This window comes from Aquarana catesbeiana, linkage group LG08 (genome assembly GCF_042186555.1).
Source record: "Aquarana catesbeiana isolate 2022-GZ linkage group LG08, ASM4218655v1, whole genome shotgun sequence".
NCBI lineage: Eukaryota > Metazoa > Chordata > Amphibia > Anura > Ranidae > Aquarana > Aquarana catesbeiana.
Window position 1 is genome coordinate 299,959,431 of NC_133331.1, and position 21,895 is coordinate 299,981,325.

General features: G+C 46.6%; 1 protein-coding gene across 1 annotated transcript in view; it reads right to left on the bottom strand.

The window, feature by feature from the left end:
- Positions 1 to 716: 716 nt before the first annotated feature.
- Positions 717 to 21,895, bottom strand: part of LOC141106856 (uncharacterized) — a 46,653-nt gene continuing 25,474 nt past the window's right edge. The window contains exons 11-14 of the mRNA XM_073597786.1: positions 15,334 to 15,456; positions 14,383 to 14,480; positions 14,133 to 14,271; positions 717 to 2,722 (exon numbers count right to left, since the gene is read on the bottom strand). Of these exons, the coding sequence (XP_073453887.1) occupies positions 1,659 to 2,722; positions 14,133 to 14,271; positions 14,383 to 14,480; positions 15,334 to 15,456 (1,424 nt within the window). The 3' untranslated portion in view covers positions 717 to 1,658. The remainder of the gene's footprint in view (positions 2,723 to 14,132; positions 14,272 to 14,382; positions 14,481 to 15,333; positions 15,457 to 21,895) is intronic.

Sequence of the window (21,895 nt, forward strand, 5' to 3'; positions counted from 1 at the left end):
GGGGGGCTTATCGGAATCTGGAAGCCCCCTTTAACAAGGGGACCCATTCGACACATCTATTGTAATGGAATATGTAAACTATGTTTGCTGATCAAAACACAGTGAGATTCGTGGTTTTAATTATTTTTAACTGAAATTATACAAAAAATGGTTCAATTTTAACAATATTTGTGTATTAATCAGCACCTTAAAAGCCCCTATTATTTTGTACTATATATTTACCTGAGTAGTGGAATATATTTTGGGTGAAATTGTAAATATGCCCTTACTGTGTTTATGATATTTTATTAATTGACAGGTTGTTTTTTTTTTTAAATAATTTTCATTTTTTTCCTGTATTTTCTAAAAACTTGTGGCAGAAAAATGAAATCCTCAAAAGACTCATCATACCTCTTAAAAAGATACCTTAGGGTGTTTACTTTCCAAAATGTGGTAATTTTGTGGGTGTTTCTCTTTTCCTGGCACTGCAGGGCCTCAAGAAATGTGATAGGAAGTCAACATTTATGCACTTTGAAAGCCTGAAGGTGCTCCTTGGATTTTGGACCCCCTCTATGCATTTAGACATATAAAAAGTCTCACACATGTGGTATCCCCATGCTTGAAAGGAGTAGAAGAAAGTGTATTTGTAAGTATACCCATGTTGTGTGTGAGAAATAAATTGTTAAAATGACAACTTTGTGAAATAAAAATCAGATTTTATTTCATTTATTTTCCAAAAAGATTGTGGCAAAAACTTACAGCATCAAACAACTCTGCATGCCTCTTACTAAACACCTTGGACTGTCTACATAGATGTCATTTTGGGGGTATGCGTTCTGTCCTGGCATTTTAGGGCCTCAAGAATTGAGATAGGCCGCCAGAACATCAGGATTGATATTTTCAAATATATATACCATAGTTTGATGACTTTATAACTTTCACACAGAGTAAATAATATACGCTTATTTGCTTTGTACTTTACCAAAGAAATGTAGAAAAATACATGTTGCCCTAAATTAATTAAAAAAGGTTATTAATTTGCATTTTTTTATGAGAAAAACCAAGAAAAATACTATTTATTCTACATTTTTTTTCTCTTTTTGCCATTATACTGTATAGTAAAAGTTAGGGAGAAACACAACTAAAAGGAAAGCTTTATATATCTCATAAAAATGATATAAAATTCATTTGGGTACAGTGTTGCATGACCGAGTAATTGTCAGTCAAATATCACTGTGCAAAAAATGAAAGAATGGCGTATACAGGAAGGGGGTTTAAAATGGCTTCAAATGGTTAATAAACAATAAAAACTAAGCTAGAATCTAAATCAAAACCTTTATAATTGAAGATAATAAACCATAAAGCGTATTTATTATTGGTTGGACCAATGAGAAGCCGGCTTCTTCAGTAAAACATAAAAAGAGCAATAATGTACAGAAACCGATATCAACCAATAAGAAGTGTTGTCCATGTATTGTCATATCTGGCCATGTATTAGCACAGTTTAGTTGTATGGTGCGGTCTGTGTGAGTGCGGGACCGAGTCATCTCTATATGTTTAGAGGATCGTATTACTAGAATTCAATCCCTGCAGACTCAGATCTATCAAACCGAACCTGAAAAACATTCAATATATTCCGCCCCACCCCCAACACACCACTGTTATCATGAGAAAGATTGTTATCTTATGTGACTTCTCTGATGTAGCACAAGGCTTGATTTCGCCATGAAAGATTTCCCGCACTCTGAACATGAATAAGGACGCTCACCTGTGTGAATTCTCTGGTGATACATAAGGCCTCCATGCGACGCAAAAGATTTCCCGCACTCTGAACATGAATAAGGACGCTCACCTGTGTGAAATCTTTGGTGATACACAAGGTCTCCTTTCTGTGAAAAAGATTTTCCGCACTCTGAACATGAATAGGGACGCACACCCGTGTGAAGCTTCCGGTGTGTATCGAATGAATATTTCCATTTGAAACATTTCCCACACTCCGAACATGAATATGGACGCTCGCCCGTGTGATCTCTCTGGTGTACAAGAAGTTTTGCTTTCTCAATGAAACATTTCCCACACTCAGAACATGAATAGGGACGCTCCCCCGTATGAAGCATCTGGTGTCTAATAAGATTTTTTTTCCGACTGAAACATTTCCCGCACTCTGAACATGAATAGGGTTGCTCACCTGTGTGACTTCTCTGGTGTGTAATAAGACTTTGTTTATCATTATAACCTTTCCCGCACTCTGAACATGAATAAGGACGCTCACCTGTGTGACTTCTTTTATGTATACTAAGTCTTTTTTTCGCAGTGTAACATTTCCCGCACTCTGAACATGAGAAGGGACGCTCACCCGTGTGACTGTACTGGTGTGTAAGAAGGCTTTGGTTGTCAGTGAAACATTTCCCACATTCTGAGCATGAAAAGTCACCTGTGTGAATTTTTTTGTGTATAAGAAGTTTTCCTTTCACAGTGAAACATTTCCCGCACTCTGAACATGAATAGGGACGCTCAGCATTGTGATATTTCTTGTGTCTAAGAAGTGATCTCTTTTTTTTGAAAAGTTTCCCACACACTGAACATGTGAATGAACTCTCCTCTGTGTGATCTCCTTCCTGCCCTGAAGAAGGTTCCTCGGGAATAGACGGATCTATTAAAGTATTTCTACTGTGAGATCTTAGAGTCCTGGAATGTGATTTATCAGAAGATTCCTCAGACGTATTCCGCACATTATGGTCATCTGATGAGAAACAATTTTACAATAAATGTTAGAAGAATTTTTGGAATCTTGTATTCAGGAGTCATATATGTTGGTCTCGCACTAAGAGCTTCTTTCACATTGAGCTTGAAAAATGCCTTAAAAACTCCTAGCACTATTGTCGCGTTATCGCTAAAATTAGTGCACCGCTCAGGGGATTTTAAGGCATTTTTTAAGCGTTGGCGTTAACCAACAACCCCCCCTACATCACTTCCTGTGAACTTCCTACATCACTTCCTGTGCACTTCCTACATCACTTCCTTGTATTTGGTGGAGGGGAGAGCGGGAACACAGAGAAGATGGAATTTGCTGAGCTGCTGTTTGTGCTCCTCTATTGGGAAAATATCATTAAACAGAGGTAGAGATGTCACTTTTGGGTTCATCCCGCCCTACAAGAGCACTCCTCAAGAGGGACATTTGTGTTGTTTTATCAGGACTTGTGACCCCAGAAAGTTCTGAAATTACACTCAGATGAGCATTGCAACACGAGTGGAAATATCCCAGTCCCACTAATCCCAATCCCCCAATCCTAATCCCAGTCCCACTAATCCCAATCCCCCAACCCTAACCCACCCCAATCCTAGTCCAACTAGTCCCAATCCCCCAACCCTAACCCCAATCCTAGTCCAACTAGTCCCAATCCCCCAACCCTAAACCTAATCCCAGTCCCACTAGTCCTAATCCCACAACCCTAACCCCAGTCCCTCTAGTCCCAATCCCACAACCTGAATCCTAGTCCCAATCCCCCAACGCCAAACCCCAGTCCCACTAGTCCCAATCCCCCAATCCTAACCCTAATCCGAATCCCACTAGTCCCAATCCCCCAATCCCAAACCTAATCCCAGTCCCACTAGTCCCAATCCTAGACCTAATCCCAGTCCCACTAGTCCCAATCCTAATCCCAGTCCCACTAGTCCCAATCCCCCCACCCTAACCCTAATCCCAGTCTCACTAGTCCCAATCCCCCAACCCTAACACCAGTCTGACTAGTCCCAATCCCCCAACCCTAAATCTAATCCCAGTCCCAATCCCCCAATCCCAGTCCCACTACTCCCATTTCCCCAACCCTAACCCCAATCCCAGTCCAACTCGTCCCAATCCCCCAACCCTTAACCTAATCCCAGTCCCACTAGTCCCAATCCCAAAATCCTATACCTAATCCCAGTCCCACTAGTCCCAATCCCCCAATCCTAACCCTAATCCCAGTCCAACTAGTCCCAATCCCCCAACCCTAACCCCTGTCCCACTAGTCCCAATCCCACAACCCTAACCCTAATCCCAGTCCCACTAGTCCCAATCCCCAACCCTAATCCCAGTCCCACTAGTCCCAATGCCCAAAACCTAATCCCAGTCCCACTAGTCCCAATCCCAAACCTAATCCCAGTCCCACTAGTCCCAATCCCCGAATCCTAACCCTAATCCCATCCCACTCACTCCCAATCCCCCAACCCTAACCCTAATCCCAGTCCCTCTAGTCCCAATCCCACAACCCGAATCCTAGTCCCAATCCCCCAACCCTAACCCCAGTCACACTAGTCCCAATCCCCCAATCCTAACCCTAATCTGAGTCCCAATAGTCCCAATCCTCCAATCCCAAACCTAATCCCAGTCCCACTAGTCCCAATCCTCCAATCCTAGCCCTAATCCCAGTCCCACTAGTCCCAATCCTAACCCTAATCCCAGTCCCACTAGTCCCAATCCCCCAACCCTAACCCTAGTCTCACTAGTCTCAATCCCCCAACCCTAACACCAGTCTTACTAGTCCCAATCCCCCAACCCTAAACCTAATCCCAGTCCCACTAGTCCCAATCCCCCAATCCCAGTCCCACTACTCCTAATCCCCAACCCTAACCCCAATCCCAGTCCAACTAGTCCCAATCCACCAACCCTAAACCTAATCCCTGTCCCACTAGTCCCAATCCCACAACCCTAACCCTAATCCCAGTCCCACTATCCCAATCCCCCAACCCTAATCCCAGTTCCACTAGTCCCAATCCCACTAGACTCAATCCCCCAATCCTAACCCTAATCCCAGTCCCACTAGTCCCAATCCCAGACCTAATCCCAGTCCCACTAGTCCCAATCCCCCAATCCTAACCCTAATCCCACTCACTCCCAATCCCCCAACCCTAACCCTAATCCCAGTCCAACTAGTCCCAATCCCCCAACCCTAATCCCAGTCCCACTAGTCCCAATCCTCCAATCCTAGCCCTAATCCAAGTCCCACTAGTCCCAATCCCCAATCCTAATCCCAGTCCCACTAGTCCCAATCCCCCCAACTCTAATCCTAATCCCAGTCCCACTAGTCCCAATCCTAACCCTAATCCCAGTCCCACTAGTCCCAATCCTCCAACCTTAATTCCAGTCTCACTAGTCCCAATCCCCCAACCCTAACCCCAATCCCAGTCCAACTAGTCCCAATCCCCCAACCCTAAATCTAATCCCAGTCCCACTAGTCCCAATCCCCCAATCCTAACCCTAATCCCAGTCCCACTAGTTCCAATCCCCCAACCCTAACCCTAATCCCAGTCCCACTAGTCCCAATCCCACAGCCCTAACCCTAATCCCAGTCCTACTAGTCCCAATCCCACAACCCTAATCCCAATCTACAAACCCTAATCCCAGTCCCACTAGACTCAATCCCTCAATCCTAAACCTAATTCCAGTCCCACTAGTCCTAACCCCCAATCCCAAACCTAATCCCAATCCCACTAGTCCCAATCCCCCAATCCTAACCCTAATCCCAGTCCCACTCACTCCCAATCCCCAACCCTAATCTCAGTCCAACTAGTCCCAATCCCCAACCCTAATCCCAGTCCCACTAGTCCCAACCCCCCAAGTCTAACCTTAATCCCAGTCCCACTAGTCTCAATCCTAACCCTAATCCCAGTCCCACTAGTCCCAATCCTTCAACCTTAATTCCAGTCTCACTAGTCCCAATCCCCCAACCCTAACCCTAATCCCAGTCTGACTAGTCCCAATCCCCCAACCCTAACCCCAATCCCAGTCCAACTAGTCCCAATCCCCCAACCCTAAACCTAATCCCAGTCCCACTAGTCCCAATCCCCCAATCCTAACCCTAATCCCACTAGTTCCAATCCCCCAACCCTAACCCTAATCCCAGTCCCACTAGTCCCAATCCCACAGCCCTAACCCTAATCCCAGTCCCACTAGTCCCAATCCCACAACCCTAATCCCAGTCCCACTAGTCTCAATCCCCAAACCCTAATCCCAGTCCCACTAGACTCAATCCCTCAATCCTAAACCTAATTCCAGTGCCACTAGTCCTAATCCCCCAATCCCAAACCTAATCCCAATCCCACTAGTCCCAATCCTAACCCTAATCCCAGTCCCACTCACTCACAATCCCCAACCCTAACCCTAATCTCAGTCCAACTAGTCCCAATCCCCAACCCTAATCCCAGTCCCACTAGTCCCAACCCCCCCAACCCTAATCCCAGTCCAACTAGTCCCAATCCCCCAACCCTAACCCTAATCCCAGTCCCACTCACTCCTAATCCCCCTACCCTAATCCCAGTCCCAATCCTAACCCCAGTCCCACTACTCCCAATCCCCTAACCCTAATCCCAGTCCTACTAGTCCCAATCCCCCAATCCTAACCCCAGTCCCACTCACTCCCACTCCCCCAACCCTAACCCTAATCCTAGTCCCACTAGTCCCAAACCCCCAAACCTAATCTCAGTCCCACTAGTTCCAATCCCCCAACCCTAATCCTTATCCCACTAGACCCAATCCCCCAACCCTAATCCCAGTCCCACTAGTCCCAATCCCCCAACCCTAACCCAAATCCCACTAGGCCCAATCCCCCAACCCTAATCCCAGTCCCACTAGTCCCAATCCCCCAACCCTAATACCAGTCCAACTAGTCCCAATCTCCCAACTCTAACCCCAGTGCCACTAGTCCCAATTCCCCAACCTTAATCTTAGTCTGACTAGTCCCAATCCCTCAAACCTAATCCCAATCCCACTAGTCCCAATCCCCCAATCCTAACCCTAATCCCAGTCCCACTCACTCCCAATCCCCCAACCCTAAACCTAATCCCAGTCCAACTAGTCCCAATCCCCAACCCTAATCCCAGTCCCACTAGTCCCAACCCCCCAACCCTAATCCCAGTCCAACTAGTCCCAATCCCCCAACCCTAACCCTAATCCCAGTCCCACTCACTCCCAATCCCCCTACCCTAATCCCAGTCCCACTAGTCCCAATCCCCCAATCCTAACCCCAGTCCCACTCACTCCCAATCCCCCCAACCCTAACCCTAATCCTAGTCCCACTAGTCCCAAACCCCCAAACCTAATCTCAGTCCCACTAGTTCCAATCCCCCAACCCTAATCCTTATCCCACTAGACCCAATCCCCCAACCCTAATCCCAGTCCCACTAGTCCCAATCCCCCAACCCTAATACCAGTCCAACTAGTCCCAATCTCCCAACTCTAACCCCAGTCCCAGTAGTCCCAATTCCCCAACCTTAATCTTAGTCTGACTAGTCCTAATCCCTCAACCCTAATCCCAGTCTCACTAGTCCCAATCCCCAACCCTAATCCCAGTCCAACTACTCCCAATCCCCCAACCCTAACCCTAAACCCAGTCCCACTAATCCCCATCCCCTAATCCCAGTCCCAATCTCCAAACCCCAACCTTAATCCCAGTCTCACTAGTCCCAATCCCCTAACCCTAATCCCAGTCCCACTAATCTCTTTCACATAGCAACCCCTAATATCACACATACACATTTGCGCAGGTAGGGGAATATTTACAATTAGATAAATAATAGTGTTGGGGGATTGGGAGTAGTGGGACTAGGATTAGGGTTAGGGGAGTGGAACTAGTGGGACTGGGATTAGGGTTAGGGACTGGGATTAGGGTTGGGGGATTGGGACTGGGATTAGGGTTAGGGACTAGTGGGACTGGGATTAGTGTTGGGGGATTGGGACTAGGATTAGGGATAGTGTTGGGGGTTTGGTTTCTTATTATTATAATAAAATCCCGTGCTTGAGGCAATCAAATAGGTTATTAATGAATAATGTCGAAAAAAGTTGCAACTTGTTGAGTCTTCACAAATCCTGAAAAATCCTGTGCTTTGTAAGGTGTAAGATGAGAGGGTTTTTCTTATTGGGGATCACTGAGGTGAACTTGTGAAGATTTAACAGGTTACAACTTTTTTCTGCTATTATTCATTAATTAACTATTTGATTGCACTCAAGCACGGGATTTTATTATAAGAAGAAGAAATATATATGAATGTATTATATTATTGTATGTTCACAAGTTATTATGTTGACACTCATATTGGCATGGGAAAATTGATACACTGAGGTTGGATACATTTATTAACACTAGCGCAGCATTATTCGTTTTGAGTTTTATCTGCACATTTATATTGGCAATGTGTTACTTGCTGCTTGCATACATTACACAGATTGCATCCCAGTTACTCGCAAGACTACCTATTAAACTGGGATTAGGGTGAGTGTTGTGGGATTGGGACTAGGATAATGCCGCGTACACACGAGCGGACTTTACGGCAGACTTTGCCCGGCGGACAGGATTTCGTCGGACAATTCGATCGTGTGTGGGCTCCAGCGGACTTTGTTTTCTCAAAAGTTGGACGGACTTAGATTTGAAACATGTTTCAAATCTATCCGACGGACTCGAACCTGGTCGAAAAGTCCGCTCGTCTGTATGCTAGTTCGACGGACAAAAAGCCACGCTAGGGCAGCTATTGGCTACTGGCTATGAACTTTCTTATTTTAGTCCGGTCGTACGTCATCACGTACGAATTTGACGGACTTTGGTTGATTGTGTGTAGGCAAGTCCGTTCATTCAGAAAGTCAGTCGAAAAGTCCGCCGGGCAAAGTCTGCCATAAAGTCCGCTCGTGTGTACGCGGCATAAGGGTTAGGGACTAGTGGGACTGAGATTAGGGTTGGGGGATTAGGACTAATGGGACTGGGATTAGGGTTATGGTTGGGAAACTGGCACTAGTGGGACTGGGATTAGGGTTGAGGGATTAGGAGTAATGGGACTGGGATTAGGGTTGGGGGATTGTGAGTAGTGGGACTGGAATTAGGGTTGGGGTTGGGGTATTGGGACTAGTGGGACTAGGATAAGGGTTGTGGAATTGGGAGTAGTGGGACTGGGATTAGGGTTAGTGTTGGGGGATTGGGACTAGTTGGACTGGGATTAGGGTTGGTGGATTGAGACTAGTGGGACTGTGATTGGGGTTGGGGGATTGAGACTAGTGGGACTGGGGATGGGGGCTTGGGAGTAGTGGGACTGGGATTAGGGTTAGGGGATTGGGACTAGGGTTAGGGGATTGGGACTACTGGGACTGGGGTTAGGGTTGGGGGGTGGGACTAGTGGGACTGGGATTAGGGTTAGGGGATTGGGACTAGTGGGATGGGGATTAGGGGATTGAAAATAGTGGGACTGGGATTAGTGTTGGGGGATTGGGACTGGGATTAGGGTTGGGGGATTGGGACTAGCGGGACTGGGTTTAGGGGATTGGGACTGGGATTAAAGTATTAGGGTTAGGGCATTGGGACTGGGATTAGGGTTAGGGTTGGGGGATTGGGACTAGTGGGACTGGGATTAGGGTTGGGTAATTGGGACTAGTAGGACTGGGATTAGGGGATTAAGAGTAGTGGGACTGGGATTAGGGTTAGGGTTGAGGGATTGTAAATAGTGGGACTGGGATGAAGATTGGGGGATTGGGACTGGGATTAGGGTTAGGGGATAGGGACAAGTGGGACTGGGATTAGTGTTGGGGGATTGAGACTAGTGGGACTGAGATTAAGGGGATTACGAGTTGTGGCACTTGAACTAGGGATATGGGATTGGGAGTATTGGGACTGGGATTAGAGTTAGGGAATTGGGACTAGTGAGACTGGGATTAGGGTTAAGGTTGGGGATTGGGACTACTGGGACTGGGATTAGGGTTTGTACTGGTGAGAGAGACTGGGATTAGGGGATCGGGTCTAGTGGGACTGGGATCAGGGGATTGGGTCTAATGTGACTGGGATTAGGGTTAGGGGATTGGGACTAGTGAGACTGGGATTAGGGGAGTGGGACTAGTGGGACTTGGGTTAGGGTTGGGGATTGGGACTAGTGGCAATGGGATTAGGGTTGGGACTAGTGGGACTGGGATTAGGGTTAGCGTATTGGTACTAGTGGGACTGGGATTAGTGTTGGGACTAGTGGGACTGGGATTAGGGTTAGGGTTGAGGGATTGGGACTAGTGGCACTGGGATTAGGGTTGGGACTAGTGGGATTGGGATTAGGGTTAGGGGATTGGGACAAGTGGGATAGGGATTAGGGGAATAGGGCTATGGGATAGGGATTAGAGGATTGGGACTAATCTTATATCCGCACCCTTGCACTCACTTTTATTTGCTCTTTGCTAACATCAAAGGACACTCCAGTCTTGGATATGATGGGCAGCTATATCCTTCCACATATAAATTCTTCCTGTTTCTGTTTGCATAATTGAGGTTTTGTGATCCCACAATTCTGGATGGGTCCTTAGTGAGTGTTTGAACTCTTCTGGCTCAAAAGTAGAGGTTCTTGCTGGTCTGTCAGCAACCACTGCTCTTCCCTCCATTCCCTGCTGGTTGTCTGCCTCCATGCTGTCTTGTCTCCTCTCCTTCTCCTCTCAAACAGGGTTTCCTGATATCCCAGCATCCTACACTGCACTGCGGTCATATGACCTTCCCAAAGCTTCAGGGCACTTTCCAGGCGCTATTTTTAGCGCTAAAACGCCTGAAAAGCACCTCAGTTTGAAAGGGGTCTAAATCTTTGAGCTCCGGCATGCAAGTGGGTGCAATCAGAACAGAAATATAAATTAAAAGTAGATAAACGATACGATTCACCCAAATCACACTGTGCAACTTTGTGCATTAATGGCATTGTTATGGAGGAATGGAGATGGACCTTCCTCCACCTCATTTCTTGATTACATGATCACATAATGAATAATTGCAGGTGGACCTTTCATATGGTGTACAGTATCTCCTCCTCATTTGTGGGGAACATGACGTTATATTGAGGAATGGAGATGGACCTTTCATATGGTGTACAGTATCTCCTCCTCATTTGTTGGGAACATGACATTATATTGAGGTATGGAGATGGACCTTTCATATGGTGTACAGTATGTCCTCATTTGTTGGGAACATGACATTATATTGAGGAATGGAGATAAACCTTTCATATGGTGTACAGTATCTCCTCCTCATTTGTTGGGAACATGACGTTATATTGAGGAATGGAGATGGACCTTTCATATGGTGTACAGTATCTCCTCCTCATTTGTTGGGAACATGACGTTATATTGAGGAATGGAGATGGACCTTTCATATGGGATACAGTATCTTCTTTTCAATTGTCGGGAACATGACGTTATATTGAGGAATGGAGATGGACCTTTCATATGGTGTACAGTATCTCCTCCTCATTTGTGGGGAACATGTTATATTGAGGAATGGAGATGGTCCTTTCATATGGTGTACAGTATCTCCTCCTCATTTGTTGGGAACATGACGTTATATTGAGGAATGGAGATGGACCTTTCATATGGTGTACAGTATCTCCTCCTCATTTGTTGGGAACATGACGTTATATTGAGGAATGGAGATGGACCTTTCATATGGTGTACAGTATCTCCTCCTCATTTGTGGGGAACATGTTATATTGAGAAATGGAGATGGACCTTTCATATGGTGTACAGTATCTCCACCTCATTTGTTGGGAACATGAAGTTATATTGAGGAATGGAGATGGACCTTTCATGTGTGGATGTGGAAGGCCTTAAGTGTGGCCCTAAATATAATCAAAGGGTGGCACATAATATTCAGTGTATATAAAGCTTCAGAAATCTGTCAGACTGTGAACATACTACTGCAGGAACAGAGGGGAGCCAGACTAAATGCAGTAATAAAATCGTGGTTTTAATGAATTAAAAATAAATGGCAACTCACAGAGTGGATGAATATTAATAGCATATAGAATGATAGCTGTCAGTAATCTTCTCCAAGCGGGCCTGTTTGCCGTGGCAGCCTCGAGCACTGGCTGTGTTGTGATGGAACCAGGAAGGCAGCCAATCACCACCATAACCAGTGCGAACCGCAAAATGGCACCGGGCCGGATGTGACGTCACAGGAAGGGAGTGCTTGGCGTGCTGACGTGTGGAGGGCAGTAATATATTTCTAAGCAAATGCTTCTTCTTCAGACCTAATTGGCTTGCAAACCCATCAGTCTTATAAAGAGAAAAATTACTGAAAAGAAGATGTGATAGGCTGACAGACCTGTCAATGTACTAACAAACAGCTGATGTATGGAGTGAATAGTGAAAGCAAATAATGACATCTCTAGTTACATAGTTAGTCAGGTTGAAAAAGGACATTCCCTTCATGTCCAGAAATCTCTCCTGCGCTCGGGTATTAAGTTCCTCAATGTGTGGTATGACCGAATGCCTCAGTGGTAAACCCGCACTTCATGGTTATCGAGGCGGCGTGCGTTCCACCGGCGGCAGACAGCAGCTGAAGACCCCAAGACGTGCAAGTTAGTATGCGGTATGCCCACTACACCCTTCCAATACACGACAACTGTGGAGGTGGTACGGCTAGTACCTCTGCCTGACCACCTCCGCTGGTCAGCTCGTGTAGCCCATACTTGACACCAGGATTTGGCCGTCCACTTGTTCCATCAATTTGTCTATTGAGTTTGGTGTATTATTGCCATGTACGCGCGGGGTCACTGGTGGAATGTTGCCGTGGTGTCAGTATGGTGACTGAGTGACACTAGGGAGGGCCCTACCATTCTCATAATAGGAGGTTGCGATCCCTGTGCAGGTGGGCGTGGCCTGTGGGGGCTGGTGCTGGTGGGGGTTGGGATGCATAGCTACACACACAGATATAGAGGAGCTCTCACATGTGAGCAGCCATTACCTGTCAAGGCTCTGAAGAAAGGGGTTCTCCCCTGAAACGCGTCAGACACTGCCTCATCTACCCGATGTCCGGTCCAGGTTTTTGACGTTTGATTCTGCTTACCTGCAGCTATTGTCTATGCCTGATATTTCATGTTCGTTTGTGAGTATCCATTTCCTGTTTTATCTTTTTAATAAATGTTACCAGTGGTAATGCACAAGGTCGGTGCGCCCTCCTTTCTTTCCATTCCCTTCATGTGACATCATCTTGCGGTTCACGCTGGTTTTGGGGGTGATCGGCTGCCTTCCTGGTTCCATCACAACACAGCCTGTGCTTGAGGCTGCCACGGCAAACAGGACGGCTTGGAGAAGATTACGGGACTGACGACTATAATTCTATATGCTTTTAATATTCATCCGCTCTGTGAGTTGCCATTTCTTTTTAATTCATTAAAACCACGATTTTAACACTGCACTTAGTCTGGCGCCCCTCTGTTCCTGCTTTTTATTTACAGAGTCTAGTGCTTCGCTCTAAGTGTGCTGCCTCATAGTACTTATTGAACAATTATCATGGACTTCATCAATGGACTATGACAATTTTATATGAGTATTAATGTAATCCCTTAAATACTGTGTTATTCTCAGGCTTCGTCTGACTGCTCTATTCATACATTAGATTCCAGTTGTTTTTTCCAAGTTGCTATTAAGCTATATAAATCGGTCTAGCACCAATGTTTTCATTGTTTTTTATATCTTTGTGAACATATTACAGTAGTATGTAGTAGAGACTATAAGCATGGTGAAAATTAGGTCGGAAACTGAGGACATGCTGCAATAGGGAGATACTGAGAACAGCTTCCATGATACTTCTATTACAGTTTCTTTACAAATCAGTCCTCTCAGGTGGGTTTTCCCTACAGGACACTAATGAGGTACATCGATGATGTTCTTACTGTCAGCTTTTAAGGTTTCTCCATCTTTCCTGTACCAAAGGATAAGATGTTCTCTATTTTGCACATGAGCAACACAGATTGCTTATAATTGAATACAAAAAACTCTGTATACGGAAGGGGTGATTTGTTTTTAGAGCTCTGTGGATGAAGAATTGTCTGGTTCTAGATGACTCTGAAAAAATTACTGGATGTTCTTCTTATGGTTACTAATAATTATAGGAAGACTATTTTAGAATGTTGATCTGGTGAGCTATCTGATTGCCTTTTGGGATCAGGGAGGAATCTTTATAACCTAAAGAAGATTAGGCCGAGCTTTATATGGACATTCTACTGTCCTGTGGGTCAGCTGCTGCTTTGAAACTTTTATTTTTCTATTGGGTAAATTCAGTAGACATAGACCTTTTCTCCTCTGATGTACCAATGTAAATACAAACTTTATACTCCAAGAAGTAAAATAAAAATGGGAACTGGTTCTATATTTAGTGTTTATTACTCACTTGTGTCCATATGTAGAGAAGATTCCTCCTGTTTACTTTTCATAATCATCTCCCCCTCCTCCATAGACTGCTGATCTCCACTCACCAACCTATCTTCTTCTTCTTTAATCTCAACTTTGATGTCTTTTAGTTCTTCACCCTGAACCCAAAGATGATAGAATACTTTTATAAAAATGAACAAGGTACAAAGAAGAATGTCCTCTCATAGCTTAGAATACATTTTTGGATCTACATGCTCAGTCCCACCTACCTGATGATGGTGAGGGATGGTGTGACCTTCCTGTGTGGAATCCTGGGAATACAGAGGACGGGGACATCTCTCTGGTGGGTTCCCATTACTGGATCCATCTGTAGGAAACACACACACTGACTGAATACATTGCTTCTATATGTTTATCAGATGATGGGGGATCTAGGTGGACCCTCCGTACTGCTCTCTCCTTTACAATAAAGTCTCCTCTTACTCGGTGATGTGAGGGGCGGCTAAAATGACATCAATGTCATATGACCTCCCAAAATCCTACTCACCTTTTCCTGATATATACACGACTCTTCTCTCTGGACAGATAACAAACTGAGAATTATCTGGACTGTACTGGGATAAATAAGATCTAATATGTATCTGGCCTCTAGATGTACAGACGGATAAATGGCTCTATATTTAGGATGTATCTGGAGTTGGACTATAAACCAGAGGCTCTGGATGGACAGTTGGATAAATGGTTCTATATTTAGGATGTATCTGGTCTATAAACCAGAGGCTCTGGATGGACAGTTGGATAAATGGTTCTATATTTAGGATGTATGTGGTCTATAAACCAGAGGCTCTGGATGGACAGTTGGATAAATGGTTCTATATTTAGGATGTATCCGGCCTATAAACCAGAGGCTCTGGATGAACAGTTGGATAAATGTCTCTATATTTAGGATGTATCTGGTCTATAAACCAGAGGCTCTGGATGGACAGTTGGATAAATTGCTCTATATTTAGGATGTATCTGGTCTATAAACCAGAGACTCTGGATATACAGTTGGATTAATGGTTCCATATGTAGGATGTATCTATGTAAATATTACAATACTCTATATAAGTGTATATCAGCATATTTTGTAGATAAAAGATATCACAGTGACTATGGAGGAAGAGGACGGACATGATAGGGGGATTACTGGGTGTAAATATATAATATTATCTTATTACCTCCTCTGCTATCGGTTGCAGAAATATCTCCCTCCTCTTCCAGCATGCTTTCCACTCTCCGTCTGTAGATGACATCACTTCCTGTCTGTAGATTACATTTCCTGTCTTTGTTGACATCACTTCCTGTTTGTATCGGCTTTCACTTCCTGTGTCTGCGTTCCATGGACCATAAGTGAGATCACCACCTTCTGGAGAAAATACACACTGCAGCCTATGCTTTTATAAACTTTGACAGATACTTCTTGATATTTTCTTTAGCTTTGGTGCTTAAAGTGGAACTTTATTCAGAAAATGAGGTCCTGCTAGATCACCACTCAGGCTGGCCCCTTTTGCACGTACAGCTGTGTAAAATCTAAAAAATAAGTGGCGGCACCTCGCCAGTTACTACAGCACACTCGTGAGGATGGTAATATAAAGGGGCAGAGGAGGACACTCACACTACTGTGGGGGGTGAAGGAGGCAGAGGATACTGATGAGCAGATGAAGGGGGACAGAGAAGGACAGGACTATACTGTGTAGGGGGAAGAGGAGGACTGATAAGATTAGAGTTCTGCTTTAGCTGTTTGTAATTCTGTGTACGTGTCGCAAGATGTACTTTCAACCTGCTGAATCATTGTTATGTGGACCGTTGTGTAATTGAAAGTTTGCAGTCACTTTATATGGACATAATGTTGGAACTTGTACTTGTAACCCAGGTGACTCCTGTTGTAATTGACCCTTACCCTATGTGGAAATAATGCTGATGCTCTTGTTGTATAATCGCCTATAAAAGGCTTGTGAAACTAATAAAGCAGTTCAGTACGGGACATTCAATGCTCGGGACTGATACACGGATATCTGACTCGGTGTTTTAATTCCTATACAGCAAATAATCTGACACAGCAATATAAATTGTAAAGCAGTTCCATAGAGACTGCACCTACTGTGAGGGGGCTGAAGGGAGTAGAGGTGGACACTGATGTGAGAGGGGGAAATGAAGGGGAGCAGAGGAGGACACTGCTGTGGGGGATGATATGAAGGGGGGTAGAGAAGGACAGTGCTGTGGGGAGTATATGAAGGTGCACCATATCGCCACAACCTCTAACCACCTCCTGTACCATGTCCGCACAGCCTATTACCAATTCCTGTACCTTGTCTGCAGCCTATGACCATTTCCTGTACCATATCCGCAGCCTCTGACCATCTTCATAGTTGCCAACATTGCAAAAAAAATATGTGGGACACTTTTTTGGCTGTAGGAGAAGCCGTACAATAATTAGGGGGCGGGGCATTCGTTTGTAGGCGTTGCGTTGCCTAGCAAAAATTAAAAGCGTGCCTCGCCGAAAATGGGCGTGGCTTATGTGAAAGTGGGCGTGGCTTAAATGGGCGTAGCTCAAGAGGGTGTGGTTAGAGTCTGAGATGAATGAGGGATGGAGAGGGAAAGGGGGAGAAGGAAAGGGGGAGAGGGGAATGACGGGACAGCAGCCCCAGATCCTACACAATAGAAATATGTGTATTCTAGAAAATTTAACAATCAGCAAATAAAGATACTCCAAACACCAGGTGTTAATGCTTCAATCATCCCGGCACCATGGTTGTTATGGTGTCAGGATGATTGAAGCGCATTATTTCTATTTTTACATTGTAATATAAAATTAAATCATTCAACTCATTATAATGCCGAATCAGTGGGATCCCTGAGCGTGTCACTAGCCACGTCGCCTGCCACCAGCAGAGTCTGTCCTTGCTTCAGGTGCCCCCGGCAGAGTCTGTCCTTGCATCAGGTGTCCCCGGCAGAGTCTGTCCTTGCATCAGGTGCCCCCGGCAGAGTCTGTCCTTGCATCAGGTGCCCCCGGCAGAGTCTGTCCTTGCATCAGGTGCCCCCAGCAGAGTCTGTCCTTGCATCAGGTGCCCCCGGCAGAGTCTGTATAGACCCCCTCAGTGCAGACCCCCTCCATCAGTGCAGACCCCCTCCATCAGTGCAGATCCCCTCCATCAGTGCAGACCCCCTCAGTGCAGACCCCCTCCATCAGTGCAGACCCCCTCAGTGCAGACCCCCTCCATCAGTGCAGACCCCCTCCATCAGTGCAGATCCCCTCCATCAGTGCAGACCCCCTCAGTGCAGACCCCCTCCATCAGTGCAGATCCCCTCCATCAGTGCAGACCCCACCTCTATTAGTGCAGACCCACCCTCTATTAGTGCAGACCCACCCTCTATTAGTGCAGCCCCCCCTCTATTAGTGCAGCCCCCCCTCTATTAGTGCAGCCCCCCCTCTATTAGTGCAGCCCCCCTCTATTAGTGCAGCCCCCCCTCAATTAGTGCAAACCCCCCTAGGTGCAGCCCCCCCCTCAATTAGTGCAGCCCCCCCTCTATTAGTGCAGACCCCCCCTCAATGCAGCCCCCCCTCTATTAGTGCAGACCCCCCTAGGTGCAGCTCCCCCTCAATTAGTGCAGCCCCCTCAGTGCAGCCCCCCCTCTATTAGTGCAGACCCCCCCTCAATGCAGCCCCCCCTCACCCCCCGCTCACCCCCTGCTCAGTGCAGGTGCGGCCGGCCGGTGTTCTGCCTGCCGAGAAAGTTCCCCTTGGCAAGTATAGACCCCCTGTACTGCGCAGGCGCAGCTTCATTGGCTGCACGGATCAAGCCCCCTTCCTCTCTCCACTACACAAACACTGTCACTAGGGGGAAGATCGAGCGGCGGCGCCGGCCGCCATTTTGCTGGAGCCAGCTGCTCCAAAAACAAAAAAAAAAAACATTCCAGATTTTCCTTATGAGAAACCAAAATAAGTGTAGTGCTTTTTTCAAAGAAAAATCAGATGTAAAGTCTATGGACTGACAGTACAAAATGCATGTATCCAAAGGCAAGATATCCTTGGGAAAAAGTTCTTTTCTCAAAATCCCCTGGGACAAATCTCTTCAAGGATGTAAACCATCTGGAGAGAAAGCCCACACACCACCACTGAAAATGAGAAGGCTTACCGGACTCAATGGACTCAACAAGGCGTACGCCAGGTGGAGTCAGACAAGCTTGGGTGGTGCTGGACTATAGGTGGCCCGGGAGGGCGACGTTGATGAGGTGGCTTCCACGAAGCTGTGTTCCTGTCTATGACAAGGGAGTCTGTCATCCATCATATTATATTACACTCCAGTCTGATCATCTTGCAGTGTAGATTAGAAGCCGCATGGAGAGAGACAGGAAGCAGGTCTCCATCATATAATATGATGGATGACAGACTCCCTTGTCATAGACAGGAACACAGCTTCGTGGAAGCCACCTCATCAACGTCGCCCTCCCGGGCTACCTATAGTCCAGCACCACCCAAGCTTGTCTGACTCCACCTGGCGTACGCCTTGTTGAGTCCATCGAGTCCGGTAAGCCTTCTCATTTTCAGTGGTGGTGTGTGGGCTTTCTCTCCAGATGGTTTACATCCTTGAAGAGATTTGTCCCAGGGGATTTTGAGAAAAGAACTTTTTCCCAAGGATATCTTGCCTTTGGATACATGCATTTTGTACTGTCAGTCCATAGACTTTACATCTGATTTTTCTTTGAAAAAAGCGCTACACTTATTTTGGTTTCTGATATTGATTACACTTGCTGGTTGTGTTAGCTGCTCATTTGTTCTTTTTGGTAGCGCAGAATCATTGTGTATATTCAGATTTTCCTTATGGAAAATCCCGATTCGGGACAGCCTCCATCCGGGACGAGGGTTCCAAAATCGGGATTGCCCCGGGAAAATCGGGACTGTTGGCAACTATGCATCTTCTGTACTATGTCCTCAGCCCCTGACCACTTCCTGTATCATGTCCACAGCCTCTAAGCATCTCCTGTAGTATGTCTGCAGCCTCTGACCATCTCCTGTATCATGTCCGTAGCCTCTGACCATCTTCTGTACTATGTCTGCAGCCTCTGACCACCTCCTGTATGTCCACAGCCTTTAAGCATCTCCTGTAGTATGTCTGCAGCCTCTGGCCACCTCCTGTACCATGTCTGCAGCCTCTGACCACCTCTTTCTATGATATCTGGAGCCTCTGGCCACCTCCTGTACCATGCCTGCAGCCTCTGACCACCTCTTTCTATGATATCTGCAGCCTCTGACCACCTCCTGTATCATGTCCACAGTCTCTGACCACCTCGGATACCATGTCCACATCCTCTACCAACCCCCTGTACCATGACTGCAGCCTCTGACCACCTCTTGTATGATGTCCGCAGGGTGAGGACCACCTCCTGTATGATGTCTGCTGCCTCTAACCACCTCCTGTATCATGTCCGCAGCCTCTAATTATCTTGTCTCTTGTATCATGTCTGCAATCACTGACCACCTCTTGTCTTTTATCATGTCTGCAGTCTCTGAGGGGGTCTGGAGAGGAGTCAAGAGTGGGAGCGCCGCTTGGATGGGGGTCACGGGAGGAGTCAGACGGTGTGGACTGTGGAGAGGAGACTATAGGACAAAACCAGAGCCACCAAGCTGGAGCCATCTGACGGTGCACCTGAGAGGAGTTCAGTGACAGCACCGCCAGGCCAGTCTGAGGGGGGTCACTGATGTAAGGGGGGCGTGAATACAATAATGTATATGGGCACCGATATACAAGTTACCTCTTATAGCAGGGAACCCCCCTTACCTTAGTGCAGGCATGTCCAAAGTCCGGCCCGCGGGCCAATCGCGGCCCGCGGTCCGGTTTCGGACGGCCCGCCTGGTAATTTTGACATATATATCTTTTGTGGCCCCCAACGAATCCCCGAGCGCCGGGGGCCATAAAAGATAGATATGCTGGCTGCCTTGGAGGGGGCGGGACAAGCGCCGTACAGGATACAGGAGAATTTCCTGTTTACACGGCGTCCTGTGTAAAAGGAAGTCCCGTCTCCTGCGCTGCCATTGGACAATTGTTTTGTCCATCATAGGAGGCGGGACTTTCAATTAAAGAGGCCGCCGTGTAAACAGGAATTTCTCCTGTATATCTGTTGGCGCTCGTCCCGCCCCCTCCCTGTCTCCTCCAAGGCTGCAGATGGACATGAATCAGGCTGCACTGACAGCAATGGTGAGTCTGCATTCATGTCAATGTGGTGGGGGCTGCCGTATTTATGTCAATGTGGGGGCTGCATTCATGTGAATGTGGTGGGGGCTGCATTCATGTCAATACGGTGGGGGCTGCATTCATGTCAATACGGTGGGGGCTGCATTCATGTCAATACGGTGGGGGCTGCATTCATGTCAATACGGTGGGGGCTGCATTCATGTCAATACGGTGGGGGCTGCATTCATGTGAATGTGGTGGGGGCTGCATTCATGTCAATACGGTGGGGGCTGCATTCATGTGAATGTGGTGGGGGCTGCATTCATGTCAATACGGTGGGGGCTGCATTCATGTCAATACGGTGGGGGCTGCATTCATGTCAATACGGTGGGGGCTGCATTCATGTCAATACGGTGGGGGCTGCATTCATGTCAATACGGTGGGGGCTGCATTCATGTCAATACGGTGGGGGCTGCATTCATGTCAATACGGTGGGGGCTGCATTCATGTCAATACGGTGGGGGCTGCATTCATGTCAATACGGTGGGGGCTGCATTCATGTCAATACGGTGGGGGCTGCATTCATGTCAATGTGGTGGGGGCTGCATTCATGTCAATACGGTGGGGGCTGCATTCATGTCAATACGGTGGGGGCTGCATTCATGTCAATACGGTGGGGGCTGCATTCATGTCAATACGGTGGGGGCTGCATTCATGTGAATGTGGTGGGGGCTGCATTCATGTGAATGTGGTGGGGGCTGCATTCATGTCAATACGGTGGGGGCTGCATTCATGTCAATACGGTGGGGGCTGCATTCATGTCAATACGGTGGGGGCTGCATTCATGTCAATACAGTGGGGGCCACATTCATGGCAATGGAGTGGGGGCCGCAGATGGGCACTGATTAGGCTGCATTGATGGGCACTGACCCTTATTTTGCTTCACAGTTCTTTATTTAAAATTTAAGATTTTTTTTCCTGAAACTTCATTTTTAAAGTGAAGGTGCATGTTATAAGCAGATTAAATCCGGTATATCCAAATAACACGCCCAAGCTCATCTATTCACCACACACAGCACAAAGGCAAGAGAATTCTTGTTGGGCCGTGTATTAGTGCTCGGACGGACACACTTAGACCAAATTTTAATGGTTTAAGAATGTCAGGCAAAATGGTCGGCCCTCAAGCATGTTCTATTCATCAAATCTGGCCCTCTTGGAAAAAAGATTGGACACCCCTGCCTTAGTGTATTCACTATGTGAAATGTAGTCTCTGGTGACCAGAGTCCCCCACACATCAGAGTTCCTAACATTCCCCTTTACATCAGAGTCTGCAGGATTCCCCCTTTCAGTGCAAGGGCAATGCTGCAGACCCCAATGTATGTGGGAACTCTGATGTAAAGGGGAACGCAGTGGACTCTGATATAAGGTGATCTCTGGTCACCATAGCCCCCCTTACATCAGAGTTCCCCCTTAGTTCATGATCTGCAGCTTTCCCCTTTACATAAGAGTTCCCTTTCACTGTAAGGGGGAATCCTCCACACTCTGATGTAAGGGGGATCTCTGTGGT